Source organism: Macrotis lagotis, chromosome 8 (genome assembly GCF_037893015.1).
Source record: "Macrotis lagotis isolate mMagLag1 chromosome 8, bilby.v1.9.chrom.fasta, whole genome shotgun sequence".
Taxonomy (NCBI): domain Eukaryota; kingdom Metazoa; phylum Chordata; class Mammalia; order Peramelemorphia; family Peramelidae; genus Macrotis; species Macrotis lagotis.
The window spans coordinates 177,329,953-177,346,776 of NC_133665.1; the positions used below are offsets into that span (position 1 = coordinate 177,329,953).

Sequence of the window (16,824 nt, forward strand, 5' to 3'; positions counted from 1 at the left end):
ATCCTGGTCAGGTCACTTCCCCTGGCAGTGACCAGGAAACTTTTGAAGACCTGAAGTCTCTAGGAAGGGGCCAACCTGCCTTAGGAGAATTTCCTCACCAGAAGTTCACTGCAGCAATCCCAGGTCCAGTCAAAGGAAAAGTCAGTATCCATATTGCCCAGCATTTTGGAACTGAATTTCAAAGTTGTGAAATGGGCTGCAAACCTTAAAGCCTCATATAAAAGTTTGAAAAAAAACAACAACAAAATGACAGAACTACTAAGAAAAGAGTTTATTCAACACAGTCTTGCCTTTTTTCATTTTACAGGATCTTTAAAAAAATTTTTTATTTATGGCAATGGGGTTAAGTGACTTGCCCGAGGTCACACAGCTAGGCAATTATTAAGTGTCTGAAGTTGGATTTGAACTCAGGTTCTCCTGACTCCAGAGCTGACACTATATCCATTGCACCACCAGCTGCCCCTTTAGGAGCTTAAGTTTCTAGGTTTTCTAGTTAAAAATGAACATTTTTGAGGTTTCTTTCATTGTTTGTCCATAGCTGATTTTTCCTGGTTGCTTTCAGGTGATTGAGGTAGAGTCTGCCCAAGTGGAAGCAAAAAGCAGGATTGTGAAAATAGATGAGGAGCTTGCTACTGCTAAGGCTGAAGAAGCCCAGGCCCTCAAAAATGAGTGTGAAAGTGACCTTGCAGAGGCCATCCCTGCCTTGGAAGCTGCCCTCTCTGCATTGGACACACTAAAGGTAAGAGGCACCATGGCAGGCTGATGGGAACCTCAATGACAACCATCCTAATGGCAGCTGGTGTTTGTGAAGAACATTAGACTTTCTACTCTGATCCTCCCAATAGCCCAGTGAGGGTCAACCCCATTTACAGGTGAAGAAACTGGTTAAAAACCGGTAACAGATACTTTGGGTTATGTCCTTGGACCCTAGCTTCTTAGAGAGCCTCAAGAGCCATCTGGTTCAATCCCTTTAATTTACAGAGCAGGGAAGTGACTTTTCTACGGTTCCACAAACAGTGATTCCCTGACTCAAAAGGCAAGCCCCCTTCTGACTTTACCATCCTGCCTTCCTACAGTGACTTGTGTGTAGGGGTCAGGGTGGGGATATGCAGTAATCTTTTTTGGACAATGATATCCTGGTAGAGTCTTGACTCTCATTTTCTTTACCAGGAAGAAATACCCAGAATACCTCTTTGCCTCAGAAATCCAGAGGCTCAATCAATGTCGGCCTAAGCAATTTCCCTGCAAAATTCTCCTTTGTTAAGTCTCCCTTCCCTGAAGGAATTGTGATTTTGTCGATGTAAGGCATTGAACACCAGTTCAGATTGCAGCCCCTTTGTGACTGAGTTGATTAGGTCCCAGAGTAGCCTGATACACAAGGGTTAAGTGACTTGTCCTGGGTCACTCAACTCATCAGAGGTCCCAGGCCTTCTTGATTATAGGTCCAGGGCTTGGTACATTGGGTCATTCTTTCTGTAATTCCAGAATTCTTCCCTAAGAAGGTTAGTAAACTATGCAATTATAATTATAATTATATTAAACATGATTCTTTTCATTTATTTGTCTGAAAGTCCCACATGACTCTTCTTTTTTAAAAATTGAAGGCAATGGGGTTAAGTGACTTGCCCAAGGTTACACAGCTAGGCAATCATTAAGTGTCTGAGGCTGGATTTGAACTCGGGTCCTCCTGACTCCAGGATTGGTGCTCTATCTACTGTGCCACCTTGCTGCCCCCCAAATAACTCTTGTAGGAGTAAGCAATGTTTGAAAATGTCCTGGTCTTCTTTCAATTTAGCCCGCTGATGTCACTATTGTGAAGTCCATGAAAAATCCTCCATCGGGAGTCAAACTTGTGATGGCAGCTATTTGTGTTATGAAAGACATAAAGCCAGAGAGAATCACCGACCCTGCAGGCACCGGAGGCAAGGTAACCAGGGGAGATGGACTGGATCTAAGGGTTCAAGATAAGCTTAGTTGATGTGCAAGAAGGGCAAGCTTTCCAACATGACAGACTCTGAGGTTTTAACTTAAAGAATTAAGTCCTTATGCTGAAGTTCCAAGAAAATTCTTTTGAAGATAAATTGATGTGTCCAAAGGGAATGCAAAGTGTCAATACATGTGAAGGGCAGGAGTCATGTCAGTGTGGGTTTGCTGTGTTGGGAGTTTAAGGAGACTTGGATGGGTAAATGACTATTTGAACATTAAAATGATGTCTGTCTCTCAATTTTCATGACAGATCTATGATTATTGGGGTCCTAGCAAAAAATTACTGGGAGATATGAATTTCCTAAGAGACCTGAAAGAATATGACAAGGACAACATTCCAGTAAGTATCCCAAGATAGGTTTTTCTTTCCATGTGTTCATTTTCCGAGAAGTGTTTGAAATATTGGGGATTAATGCAATCAGATATAAAATGTGAAAAGAGAGCATTTTCCCCTGGATAGCTTTGTCTAGCAGTAGTAAAAAGTCACAATGATGGCATTGATCTAGGTTGTTTTTTTTTTGTCGTTGGTAATATTCATTTATTTGGACTATTAACACCAAAATCTGAAAAAACAAAAACAAAAAAACACCTTTTAAACATAGGACAAAGAAATCCTAACATTAACATTCCTCTTCAATTTCTCTGTGTAAGCTCTGTGGTACAGAAAATATACAAACTTCAAACAGCTGAAAAAATTGTGTCTTTGGGAGAAAATAGAGTTTCTACATCAATACAAGAGAAATAGGCATTTTTCAAATCCAACCTGAACCTGGGAGAGGCAAGAGGGTAAGGCAGCAGTGTACATTCAGTCATTGTCTCGTCCCAAAGGGGAGACACCAGCTCTCCCTCCCCCCACCCCTCCACCAGCCTCCGGGGATAGACAGGTTGGACCACAGCTCCTGACAATCTTCAGTCAAGATGAAGGTGAGATGAAAGATGTCACCAGGAACACTCTGCATTCCCCTCTCTGCCCATAGCTGGACTGGTCCTGGCTTTGGGATTGCTTGGATCAACTTCTCCAAGGAGAAGGGCACGGATAAGGGAATACATATGAGGGATGAGTACAATGAGGGGAGGCAGTGGCCTTTTCTCTCCTGGGCTTTTCTTCTCTGCAGGGGAAAGGGAAGGTATCCTTTCAAATTCCCCCCCCCCCCCCCCTTCCCCTGAACCAGGATCAGCTTCCTTGATGACTGATAGGGACAGGTGTCTCCTAGGAGTTGTCTGCGCTCACATGCTTGGGATGGTGGGGCCAAGGCCTCGAAGGTCATTTCTTTCAAGGGGAATCAAGAATGAGAACACTGAGCTGCCCAGCCCCAGGGAGAAGGCAGGTTTCCTCCCCACCCCAGGAGCTGTACCCAACAAAAACAGGAACCAGGGCATTTCAGTGTGATAAAAAGAAGATGCTCAAAGGCCAAGAGAGGATGGGATCCTTGGCCTCCCATTCAGGGGAGGGGGGAGCCAGTCACAAAGGCACTGGTCTGCATGGTAGGGTGGGAAAGGGTAGAGGAAAGACCCTCAAACTACCAGGGAACTGGAAAAGCACAGTCTCCTCAGAGGGTGGAGTGTGCTGCCAGGGTTCAAAGGGGAATGGGGGTGCTTTGGGAGCATCAGGGTCCTTTCAGGGAGAGGTCAAGAAAAGGACTTGGAACTGTTGATGGACAGGGGGACCCTGGAGTGGTGGGACAAATTCTGAAGAGAAAGCCCATACTGGGGAAGAGGGGCTTCACCAAACTGACAGGACAGAAGGCAGAGCCAGTCGGGTTGAAGTGGACTTTATTCTTGTCAGGGTATGAAGGCAAAAAGGTCAGATTGGGACTAAGGGACGAGCTTCTTCAAAAGCCAGGACTTTCTCACAGTCCTCAGGGGGTTCCCGCTTAAACACATAGCTATGGTTGGGCCAAGGGGATGAAGCAAAGGCCAGCACTGGAGATGGACTGTCACCCTCAAGCGAGATAGCATGGGGTGAAGAGGGTGCCTTTTCCTTGAGGTTAGGTGTCAGTTCCTCAGTTGCACCTCGGGGTTCCAAACAGCTGGCTTGGCCAATGAGTTGGGGAGATGCCAGAGGCAAAGAAGGGGAGAGAGAAAAGTTGCTTGGCACCAGGGGAAGGAGGGAAGAATCTCTGTTGGCACCCTGAGCAGGGGCAGGGGCGCAGTGACCATCAGGGACATCCAAGATTCTCAACGGTTCCTCTTCTCCCTGTTCCTTCACAAATACTTTCTCCAGTTCTTGGTTGAGTCCTTCCAGGCTTCAGTGCGGGCAGGGACTGAGTCGCAGGACCAGGGAACCTGAGGGGAAACTGGGTGGGGAAGCCCTCAGTGCTCTCTGAACAGCATGGTCTCCTTGGATTGGGGAGCCCCGCTCCTTCTCTTTCCCATTCCGGCTAAGTTTTGTCCTCTGTGACTGCTGCTTCAGCTTGGTGATCTCTCTTTGGTGGTCTATGCTACCCCAGGAGGCAGAGCACTTGTGGTTGCAGGATCTGGTTTGCTCACCTTCTAGCTCATGCCAGGACAGGGGTGTCTGAGTGACCTTGTCATTGGTGCAGCAGGTAAAGGCGCCATCAGCATCTTTTGGCTGCTGACCCAATAGGTAGGAGCCAAGGATTGTGTCCAGGGAGAATGTGCGTCGAACTCAGGGCGGTCGGTGCCTACGTACCGACTTTTCTGGGACCACTGAACAGGGAGCACTGGCTGTGTGGCCGCCCCCTTCCTGGCACTGGTGCAGTGGTGGTGGCTGCAACTGGAAGGGGACGATGGCCCTAAGCGGCTGCAGCCCGGTCTGGGGGGAAGCGACAAGGGCAACAACCCTGTCGGAGCCCCCCGGTCCCACCATGGGGGCCCCAGGCCCCTGTGCCTCTGCCGCCCGCTGCAGTCCCTGCCATCAACCCTCCCATCTCAGTGTCACAGCAAGCCCCACACCCAATCTGGGCTTTTATACTATATAAACACCTCACCTCTCAGACCAGCTAGAAGTCGTTACCGATATTGTCATTGTGTGCCATTGGTCTGAGTGTGTGGTGGTCTAGAAAACACATGGACTGAAATATCATAGGAGCATGTCTAGAGCTGAAAGGGACAGATGAGGAAACTGAGGCCCAGGAGGTTATGTGATTAGTCCCAAATCATACGGAGGGTATTTGCAGTTAAATAGTTTATGATTGAGATATTTACTGTTTGTATGACTTTGAGTGAATCACTTAATCTCATGGATTTTTCAGTTTCTTTATTTGTAAAATGGATATAATAATACAAATCAAATCAAATCAGCAAGCATTTGTGAATGGGTCAGGCACTACACAAGACTCTGGGATTAAAAAAAAAAGTTAAAAAAAAAGGATAAAAGACAGGAACTCTCAGTCTAATGGTGGAGAAAACAGACAATTCTGCCCCTCAAAGACAGATGCAGGATAACTGGGAAATCATCTGGGAGGGAAGGCACCCACAATGGGAGGGGATGAGCGGAGTCTTGAAGGCAGCCAGAAAGTAGAGGGAAAGAGGAACCAGAAAATAACGGAGTTGTGTTTGAGGTTCCCAGATCTCAAGATCTCTGGATCTGAGAGTCCATCTGGGGAATTAAGTGGAAGACTGGAGAGGGAAGAAGAGACCAGATTGTGAAGGGACAAAAGAAGGCTTTGGCATTTGATCCTAGAGCCTAGAGGGAGCCCCTGGGATTTATAGATTTGGAGGACTTCATGGTTAGTTCTGGACTTTGAGGGGGAGTGGGTTTGAGCTGGAGTGGACAAAGGCCTGAGGATGGAGGAGCCACCAGCAGCTGATGCCATGGTCCAGGGGGAGGTGGTAAGGGCCTGCTCCAGTATTGGGGCTTTGCAGACCTTGGAGTGCTCCAGAAGTGTGAGTGGTGTTGATGATGGACCTTTGAATCAGTACCAGACTACTGAACTCAGATTCCACCCTGTTAGCTTTGCATTTGTGTTTGTTTTCAGTCATTTGATTCTGCTAACTTAACATTTCTTTTGTTTCCGTTTGGAAAGACTTGCTTTCTGTCTGTATATATATAGAACTATAATAATGTAAGAATTGTTGTTTGGATCACAGATTGCATTTGGACTTGGTTTATGTGGGTATTAAATTGAAAATTATCTCTTAAAATGTTGATTGCTGGCTTTCTGAACTAAGATAGACTTACAGAGGTACTAACAAGGTACTAACCTTGAAGGTTATCTAGGCCAAACCCCTCCCAAATTACATGTGAGGAAACTGAGTCTTGGAGAGATGGCATGATTCATTCCTGGTCACATAAGCAGTGAACATCAGAGGTGTGGGATATATAATCTGAGGACTTCTGAGCTCAGAGCCAGCACCCTGTCTAACCTAGTATTTTGCATAGTGCCTACCTCATACTTAGTATTTTGTGACAGAAAGGGTTATGTGCTGCACAGACTTTTGATTTGGTCAGTTTGAATCTGTCCCACAATGACATGTACTCTCTTAAGTCTTTAAATGGGAATTTAATTATACTTATGACACAAAAGATATGTAATTCCATATATGCATATATGGAGGAATAACATCAGATAAGGGATAGATAAAGGAAAGGAAAAGAGAGAAAGAATAGAAAAGAATTACCCAATCATTGAGGCTCCAACAAACTTTAAAATCTGAAGGTTGTCATGACACAACCTTCAGGATATCGATTGGGAAAGTCCTTTTGGCAGAGCATCCTTCCAAAGCCCACTTTCCCAAGCAAGACCTTTATAGTATTCACACAAAAGTGGCCCAGGTCCAAGGGTTTACAAGACTGAACTCACTTTCTCCAGGTGTTTTGTAAGTAAACACCCAGGGACAAAATATATTTACTAGGAATATTCTGCTGCACTCCCTGCCCCAGAGCATGTTTCAGTTTAGCTTGCCTGGGAAGTTTGTCTCCTTGGACACCATGACCTTGGCTAATAGGGAAGACCTCAACTTAACCCTTCACTCTTCATAGGTGCTTAAGAAATAGGTAGTAATTAATTAATGGTTCTCATTTGCAGCAAATGTCACATAACTTGTACAAAAACCTTTTTGTTATATATGAAGAGATTTTAAAAAATAATTTATTGCAACTTGATAGGGATAGGGCACCAGGCCTAGAAGCAGGAAGACCCATCTTCCTGAACTCAAATCTAGCTTCGGATGCTTCCTAATTGGGTGGTTTTGGGCAAATAACTTCATCCTGTTTGCCTCAGTTTCCAAATGTGCTGGAGAAGGAAATGGCAAGTCACTCCAGTAGTATCTCTACCAAGAAAACCCCAAGTGGAGTTATGAAGAGTTGGTCTGACTGAAATGAGTGAATAACAATATTAAATATTAATATAAGGGAACTTGTTCTGCAATTATTTACATTTCAATAAATGAATTTGGGCTTTTTATATTTGAATTATTTATATTTCAATAAATGAATTTGAACAGGCCCAGTATTGGGACTAGGCTTTTTATTTTGTTGGTACCGGGAACCCTTAGATGAAGAAATCCCTTCTCTCTATGCAGGTCAGCAGCTTTTCTGCAGCCTGTGATCTTAGAAGACTCTAGAACTCAAGACTTGCCCAAAGGTCCCTTATCTAGTGTGTGTTAGTGGAGGGACTTGAATCCAGACTTTCATGGCTTCCCCATTGGTACTCTGCTATGTTGTGATGTAATCTTTTAGTCCTCCCTCCTAGTCTCCGTCTGGATTCTTTGTCCATTCTTAATTCATGTTTCCTCTTGTAGTTCTCATACATGTCAGTCTAAATATACTGCAATTTATTCATTACAGAGCAATTAACAGACATCAGTGTCAGAATTTACCTAGCTGTTCCTCTGTTATTGGATATTTAGATTCCTTCCAGTTTTTTTTTTCAGGTACAAATAATAGTGTAGGGTCTTCTGAACAATGTCATTTTTTGGCTCCAAATGTAGGATTATTTTTGAAATTTTTACTGTATATTACTGCCTGCTTTGTTCTCCAAAAAGATTGCACATTTTTTTCCATTTCTGAATTTTCTTTTCAATAACTTTGAAAACTTCCTGCTTGTCCTCTAGGCGTCTGTTATGCAAAAGATTCGGAATGAATATCTAACAAATCCTGAGTTTGACCCCCCCAAAGTGGCCAAGGCATCTTCTGCAGCTGAGGGTCTATGCAAATGGATTATGGCTATGGAGGTCTATGACAGAGTTGCCAAGGTAATATGCAGACTCATGAAGGTGCTCTTGGAAATATGCTAAAACATGCTAAAATATTCCTAGAAGTTAAAATCAGCAGATTCTTCTGTGTGTGTAAAATATAGAAATGTTTATCTATATTTTACACACACACACACACACACACACACACACACACATATGTATTCAAATGCATGTTTGACCAGACCCATGATTTCAAAGCTGAATTCCCAACATGGATATACCCTCTTACCAATATAGAGCAACCATTTGTTTATAATTTTCTTCTATTATCCAATGTCCAAAGAAAAGTATTAGTAGATTGTGACAGGAAAGGGTTATGTGCTTGGAATTTTGTTTTAGAAAATAAAAAGTTTGGGATCGTTGAACTTACTGGGCAAATTCTCAAATGCATTCCCAGAATTCTTGAATTTAGTTTGTGTCCCAGAGTACCAATACATAGAATGAACTAATTCCAACTCTTAAAGAGCCTATATTATAGTGGGCAAGACCCCAAATACATTTGGCCCTCACCTCTGTGTGTTTGCCTTACCATAAACATCATAGAATCCATCAACTTAAAATTGGCTAGGAGAATTGGTGAGGGACTGCATAGTACAGTGCTGGTATCTTTTTTTTTTTTTTTTTTTAGATTTTTGCAATGCAAACGGGATTAAGTGGCTTGCCCAAGGCCACACAGCTAGGTCATTATTAAATGTCTGAGACTGGATTTGAACCCAGGTACTCCTGACTCCCAGGGCCAGTGCTTTATCCACTGCACCACCTAGTTGCCCCCACAGTGCTGGTATCTTTGCCAAGATAATCTCCAAAAGAGATCATAGAGAAATGAACATGACACAAAAATGATTGAACAACAACCAGCATGGTTGAGAAGAACAGGCCTTGGAATCAGAGGGACCTATGACCTTAGACCAGTGACTTCTCTCCATTGTTTAGCACTTCTCTTGGACTAGTTGAGGTTCTGGTACACACTGTTGAACCAGCAGTTGTAGACCAAAGGGAAAAAACTATCACTCCGTTCAGCAGTAGCAGTAAGTCTCCATCTCTACCCATTTCCCTTTCAAATATCTAGTCATTTGCAACAAAAGAACCTCTTTTTTTGTGGGTGTATCTCAAAACCTTTGATTGTGTTATAAATGCTTGTACTTGTCATTTCTTCATAATCACCAAATATCCTGGTTGCTTCCAAAATGCTTTTTTGCTACAACCCTCTCCAAGGGATTTCTCCCCATCCTAAATCACTTTTTCATCCTTGAAACCAAATGAATAATTAAGAACAATAGCTAGCATATGTATGATATTTCAGTAATAAAATGCATGTTAGATATTTTTTTCTTCATGGGTTATTCACTTCAGTCTTTGGATGCCAACTCCTCAAGCATTTCTATATCTCTTTCCAGTCTGAACCATCTCTAGAACTTCTCTTTCTGCCTCTTCTTCTCTCCCCGTTCCATATTTCCATAATTTGTTTCAGGTCCATTGCATCATGTATCACTGGCAAATCTATAACTGAGTCTTCCACTTGATAGCCAGAGCCTCGGCCTGCTCCTGATTGATTTCCCATTAAAGGTAGTAGATTGCACAGAAGGAACCTTAAAACCTTACTCCCTTAAAATACTTTAACTACAAAATTATACAATATCAAATAAAATGAGCATTTCTATACAAGCAGTAGACTAGAAAAAGCAGATTGTATGTAGAACAGGGAATCTCTATTATGGAGCACTGTCTTTTCAAAGACAGTTTCAGGGGAGCTAGGTGGCACAGTGGATGGAACGCTGGCTCTGGAGTCAGGGGACCTGAGTTTAAGTTTGGTCTCAGACATGCAGTAATTAATTGCCTAAATGTGTGACCTTGGGCAAGTCATGTAACCCCCCTGCCTTGTAAAAACTTAAAAAAATAAAAAAAAAGAATTTCTTTAGTATAATGATCAACTAGTTTGCCTAACATGCAGAAAGACCCTGGTTCAAAACCAGACAGAAGCAAGCAGACAAAAATATTTGTGAGTCACCTGGGTGGCACAGTGGATAGAGTGGGTCTGGTGTCAGTAAGGCCTGGGTTCAAATTTGGTGTCAGATGAATTCTAGCCATGAGGTCCTGGGCAAGTCACTTCACCGTGTTTGTCTCTGTTTTCTCATCTGTAAAATGGGCTGGAGAAGGAAATGGAAAACCATTCCAGTATCTCTGTCAGGAAAACACTAAATGGGGACATGAAGAGTTAGACTTGTTGGAAATGACTGAACAAAAACTTTAAAAAATACCTTTGATTCTTTCTGGTCTTCTTACTGATATAAAAAACGATTCTGTTTCTTTTTGTCGTTCTCTTTCTTTGTTTGTTTCTTTCTGTTTGTTGGATTTTTTCCTTCTTCCTTCCCTGCCTCCCTCCCTACTTTTCTTTCTCTCTTTCTCATCCCTTCCCATCATTCTAGTTTATTTTTTTATTTATTATTATTTTTTTTTTAGTTTTATTTATTTAAGGCAATGGGGTTTAGTGACTTGCCGAGGTCACATAGCTAGGCAATTATTAAGGGTCTGAGGCCGGATTTGAACTCAGGTCCTCCTGACTCCAAGGCCAGTACTCTATTCACGATGCCACCCAGCTGCCCCCCTGCCCTTGCCCCCATCACTTCAATTTAAAACAAGCAAAACAAAACTTTATAACAAATGTGCAGCATCAAAACAAATTGTGTTTTTTATTCTTCTTGCCATATTTTCGAAAGCTTTTCCTTCAAATCCTTTTGGTTGCCCTAAAATATCACTTAACAAAAGCCTCCCCTCTCTAGTAGCATAAAACAATTGTATGTCATTGATTTGCCCGGAGAGTTAAGTTACCCATCTGGGAAAGGTGAGTCTCTTGGGCATTGTGCACATGTCTCTCAACTAACCAGAATTCTTTCCACCCAGGTGGTTGCTCCCAAGAAAGCCCGATTAGCTGAAGCTCAAAAGTCCTTGGCCGAGACAATGGATCTTCTGAATAAGAAAAGAGCAGAACTAAAGGCTGTGGAGGATAGCCTGGCCAACTTACAACAGATCTTTCGGGAGAAAACTGAGGAAAAAGCCCGACTGGAAGACCAGGTGGAGCTTTGTGCGAAGAAATTGGAGAGAGCATCCAAACTGATTGGTGGCCTGGGTGGAGAAAAAACAAGGTCTGGGACAGAATTGCTAAGAATTTCAACTTTTCCGCCAGATTGAAAGCTCTTCTGGGATTGGGGTGATGGGGTGCAGTGGCTTGGTCCCTGTGGGTTAGGGCCTGCTGCTGATGAGGCTAACCAAGGCCTGGCTTTGGTCCTCAAGTCGATCATAAGTGAATTCTATCCATTGCTACCATCTGCATAATGGACACTTGGCTTCTGTTTCCTTTAGGATGTTACAAACATATGCTATTGGTGTTTACACACACACACACACACACACACACACACACACACACACACACACACACGCCAGGTCTTCCTGACACCTCTCCACTATACCACCCAGATGACCCACAGTTTTTTCTGCTTGTTTCTTTCCGGGTTTGAACAGGGGCTTTCTGCATATTAGGTGAACTTGACAATTGTCTACATGAAAGAAACTGGTTTTTTAAAGAAAACCCATCTGTCCAAAATAGAGATCCTTTGTTCCATGTATTTAGAATAGCCAATATTTATGGAAAATTTTAATGTTTGGTAAAGGCTTAAGTTGATCCCTAACAAAAGTCCTATGAGGTGGGTTCTGCTCTTGCTCTTCTGGAGATAAAACTGAGACTGCCTCCTTCAGGGTCACACAGCTCATAGATGTCTGAGGAGTGCTTGGGTGGGGGTTTGGGTAGAGCTCCAAGACAGGAGTCAGGAAGATTCCAGTTCAAATCTGATCTTTCTAGACCTTAGGCAAATTACTTATTCTCTGTCTGCCTCAGCTTCCTCATCTGTTCAGTGGGGATAATAACAATACCTACCTTCCAGGGTTGTTGTGAGGATCAGAAAAGATAATATTTGTAAAGCATTTGCTACAGTTCTGGCTCATGGTGAGCACTATATGAATCTCAGTTACTAGTCTTATAATAGAGAGGAGTCAAATTCTAACATGCTATCTACTGCCCACCGAGACTGATCTTGGTTTTATTCTTACCATTATAACTCTCTTTCAGAATATATGTCCTCTTGATTGTGGATCAGATCCATCATCTTCCTGAAGGAGAAGTATTCCTCACAAAGGAAGTCTTATTTTTCTAGAATAGGAGACTGAAGTCCCAATATCAGAAACATGCTAAAAATAAGAGGCTGTTGGGAGCATCCTCTTTCACCAGTTGCTTTTTCTCAAAACCCATTTGAGCTCATCCAACAGTCTCTTTTCCTTTTCTGCATTCTCTGATAAAGAGATGACCCTTGGGGCAGCTGGGGGCACAGTGGGACTGGAGTCAGCAGGACCTGAGTTCAAATCCAACCTCAGACACTTAATAATTGCCTAGTGTGACCTTGGGCGAGTCACTTAACCCCATTGCCTTAAATAAATAAAAATTAAAACAAAAAGAAGTGATCATTTCCTATTCAAGACTTACCTCTCACATGTATCATCAATTCTTTCCCTTGTCTTCTCCAAGACTTTGCCACAGTGATCAACCTCGTCTCTCCTTATCTGCTGTTTTTGTTGTTGTCTACAGGCACACTCAAGTCTCCTTCATCCTCTAAACAACTTCACTGAATCCTTCTATCTCCTGAAGCTACGGTCTGCTTTCTCCTCTTATTTATTTATTTATTTACTTACTTACTTACTTATTCATTCATTCATTCATTCATTTTTTTATTTATGTTTTTATCTATCTATCTATCTATCTATCTATCTATCTATTTATTTATTTTTAGGTTTTTGCAAAGCAATGGGGTTAAGTGACTTGCCCAAGGCCACCCAGCTAGGTAATTATTAAGTGTCTGAGACCAGATTTGAACCCAGGTACTCCTGAGTCCAGGGCTTGTGCTTTATCCACTGTACCATCTAGCTGCCCCTCTCTCCTCTTTCTTAGCCAAAGTCCTTGAAAAAATCTACTTCTGTTTTATTTTCTCTCTCTCTCTCTCTCTCTCTCTCTCTCTCTCTCTCTCTCTCCTAAAGCCTGTACAATCTGCCTTTATCACTTAGCCGAACTGATTTTCTTATAGAACAATAGCACTCTATAACATTCATATACCATCTCTTGTTCAGCCATTCCTCAATTTACATTTCTTTGCCACAACATAAAAAGCTGCCATTAATATATTTGACATGTGGAACTTACCCCATTTTTATGATTTCTTCTGGATATTGGCCTAGCATTGGTATTGCTGGATTGAAGGATATGATCAGTTTTATTGCTCTTTGAGCATAGTTCCAGACTGAACTGACTTTCTAAACTTTATCAGTCAGCAGCGCATTTATTAAGTGTTTGCTGTATGTTAGGCATTGTGCTAAATATAAAGAATGTAATTGTTTGAGGGAATACAAAGGTAAAAAACAGAACCCATAGTCCTGCCCACTCACTATTAGAGGACACAAGCACACACAAACAAGGGTAATGGGAACAGGGTGTAATGGAACCAGTTCAAGCCAGTTTACAGGAAGGTGTGTTAATTGTTAATTTGTTAACTAATGTCTCTTAATTTTTCAGTGTATTTCACCTTGAAAATTGGCAAATACCCCAAATCAAGTCTTTTTTTTTTTTTTTTTTTTTTTTTAGTTTCTGCAAGGCAATGGGGTTAAGTGGCTTACCCAAGACCACACAGCTAGGTAATTATTAAGTGTCTGAGGCTGGATTTGAACTCAGGTACTCCTGACTCCAGGGCCAGTGCTCTATCTATTTTGCCACCTAGCTGCCCCAAATCAAGTCTTTTTAAAAAATTTTTTTATTTAAGTCAATGGGATTAAGTGACTTGTCCAAGGTCACACAGCTAAGCAGTTATTAAGTGTCTTGATGTCACATTTGAACTCAAGTCTTCCTGACTCCAGGACTGGTGCTCTATCCACTGTGCCACCTGGCTGTTTTCCAAATCAAATCTTGACTTACTGGTCATTGATTTTAGGAAAGTGATGGAGAAAATGTTACTAAACATAAATCTTAAGTGTTCCTTGTACCTCCCTATCCCCTCAAATCTGTTATTAAGCCAACAAACATACTCTGGAGGGGAGGTAGTAGGGTCAGAGAATATCTAATTGCCTAATTCGAAGGCCTCTTCTCAGGCCTTATCTGATTTGATTTCTCTTCAGCATCTAGTAGAACCCCCTCTTCTCTATTCTCCTCCTCTCTGAGTTTTCATAAAATCACTCTCTTGGTTCTCCTACCATGTGATTATTCTTTCTTCGTCTCCTTTGCTGAAGCATCCATCATCTACCATATGTCTCCATTTGAGCATGTCCCCCAAAGCACTGTCCTTGGTCCTCTTCTCATCTCTTTATACACTCTCTCTACTCAATTCCAGGCCCATATTTTCAACAACCTCCTTGACATTTGGAACTGGGTGTTGGTATCCTGTTCTCAACATGTTCAAAATTGGACAAAAATTGTCTCTCCCCTTTTCCTCTACTCTAAACTTCAAACACACCCCTCTTTGGGTTTCAAGTCATTTCTATTGAGGGCATTCCCCAACTTCATGTACCACACTGTCATTTCTACTGTTGGCACATTTGTTCCATTGATGACTTTGTCTTTAACCCTATGATTGAGACATTCATCACCATGTTCATACCTTCCTTATCTCTTGCTTCTATTTTAAAAATGGAATTCTAAGTGATGTGTTTACTTCCCTCCCCTCTTGCATCTGTACTTCACATATTTGCCAAACTGATTTTCCTAGGGTACAAATCCAACCATATCTCTCTCCAACTAACTCACTCCAGTAGCTCTCAAGTATCTTTAGGATCAAACACAATTCTCTGTTTGGCATTTCAAACCCTTCACAGTCTAGGCCTGACCACCTATCTTTCTCATCATATTCCATTTCATTCCTCTCCAAGAATGCTGATGTCCATCTGCACTGACCTTTCTGGACCACTCCATCTCTTGTCTTTGCAATGGCAGTTCTCCCAGGCCTGGCAGATTCCTTCCTGACTGCATTGTTCAGAGTCTCTATCCCTATTCCTGTAGATGCCAATGTCTTTCTCCATATCACTTTCTATTGATTTTGTATTTGCTCCCTTTTGCCTTTGAATTCCCAGAGGCTTCTTGGTAGTATGTTTAAAGTACATGCTTGCTAAATGATCAGTTGATTCTTTAATGTCCTGAAATTTATGTAACTTGTTTCATCTTGCAGAACATTTAGCTGGTTTCTAGTTCACATAATGTCACCTGATTTATCTAGCTCTTTGACAGTAAGGCATAATATAACTTAGATGGTTTTATAGTTATTTTAACATTGTGTGGAGGAGAAGGGGGTTCATATGCCTGGAGAATCTGAGGAATGCTACCATGCAAAACATTGTTGTTGTTTTGAAGGAATTAAGTACATAGTTTTCACATAATCAAAAGGAAGGAACTGTATTCTACATGTCCTAAGTTTTGAGTGAGAAGATATTTTAGGGATCCTTCCTCCATTGATTTTTGGAAATAAATCTGAGATCCAGAGATTCTAAGTGATTAACTCAGGATGACAAAGCTCATCAGGGGCATAGATGAGACTAGAACCATATCTCCTTACAACCCCTCAGTCCTGGGGTCTTCCCAGGGGTACCCTTAGGCCTTTGTCAAGCCTATGCCTGGCTCATGTTTGCTGTTTCCAGTCTTTATTTTGTCTTTGATTGCTCACAGATGGGCTCAAGCTGCAGACGACCTTCAAGGCACCTATGACAACTTGACAGGAGATGTGTTGGTATCAGCAGGAGTCATAGCCTACCTGGGTGCTTTTACTGCAGCCTTCCGCCAGGAGTGTTCGATGGAGTGGAGCATGCTGTGTAAGGTAATGGAACAGTCCTTCATAGAATTCATTTCAGTAGATTCAGATGCTCTTATTGTCACCAAGCACATTGTGCTTTTTTTTTATTTAAAGTTTTAAGGATATTCTTTTCAGCCCAATTCCCTCTCCCCCGCCACCCGCAAGCTTCCCTGTATGCTAAATCTTCCTTTGGAACAAATTGTAAAAGCTCAGCAAAATGACAGACAGTTCATGCCCCATAAACTCCTTGATCTTCCCTCACTTCTCCACTCCCTGCTGTGTTTTCCAGGAATAAGGTTGCTCAGTGTGTTTATTTGGAGTTTAGCTGTCTTTTGGTATTTTCATTTTTGTTTTTGTGGTTATGGCATACCTTTGTCTCCTGGGTCTTATTTTATTTTTGCTCTGTATTAATTAATACAAATCTTCCCATATTTCTCTGGAGAAGGAAATGGCAAACCACTTAATGAAAATCCCCAATGAGGTTACAAAGAATTAGATGAGATTGCAAAACTACTGAACAATAATCATTGCTCCACAAGTGCCAATGAATGGACACCTCCTTGGTTTCTAGTTTTGTATTTGCTCTCACAAAATATTCTGAGAATATTTCTAATATTTTGGTAGAATTGGAGCATTTTTGTCTAGTTTTTCCTAGGCATTTTGTGGGGAGGGGAAGAATGGTATTTGGATGATAGAAATACTGATGTTACTAAAAATAACCATCTTCTGTTTTTCTTTTCTTGTTTTTGATCATTAATCCACTAATTAATTCATTTGTTCATCTATTCATCTTTCCATCCAT

The 16,824-nt window shown here is 41.9% G+C and overlaps 1 protein-coding gene and 1 pseudogene across 9 annotated transcripts in view; one reads left to right on the plus strand and one right to left on the minus strand.

The window, feature by feature from the left end:
* Positions 1 to 16,824, plus strand: part of DNAH12 (dynein axonemal heavy chain 12) — a 174,806-nt gene that overhangs the window by 107,782 nt on the left and 50,200 nt on the right. For all 9 annotated transcript variants that reach the window (XM_074198897.1, XM_074198898.1, XM_074198901.1 and 6 more), the window contains 6 exons: positions 563 to 739; positions 1,796 to 1,927; positions 2,237 to 2,326; positions 8,005 to 8,145; positions 11,050 to 11,291; positions 15,899 to 16,046. In XM_074198897.1, the coding sequence (XP_074054998.1) occupies positions 563 to 739; positions 1,796 to 1,927; positions 2,237 to 2,326; positions 8,005 to 8,145; positions 11,050 to 11,291; positions 15,899 to 16,046 (930 nt within the window). The remainder of the gene's footprint in view (positions 1 to 562; positions 740 to 1,795; positions 1,928 to 2,236; positions 2,327 to 8,004; positions 8,146 to 11,049; positions 11,292 to 15,898; positions 16,047 to 16,824) is intronic.
* Positions 3,214 to 4,865, minus strand: LOC141495094 (protein FAM117A pseudogene; annotated as a pseudogene).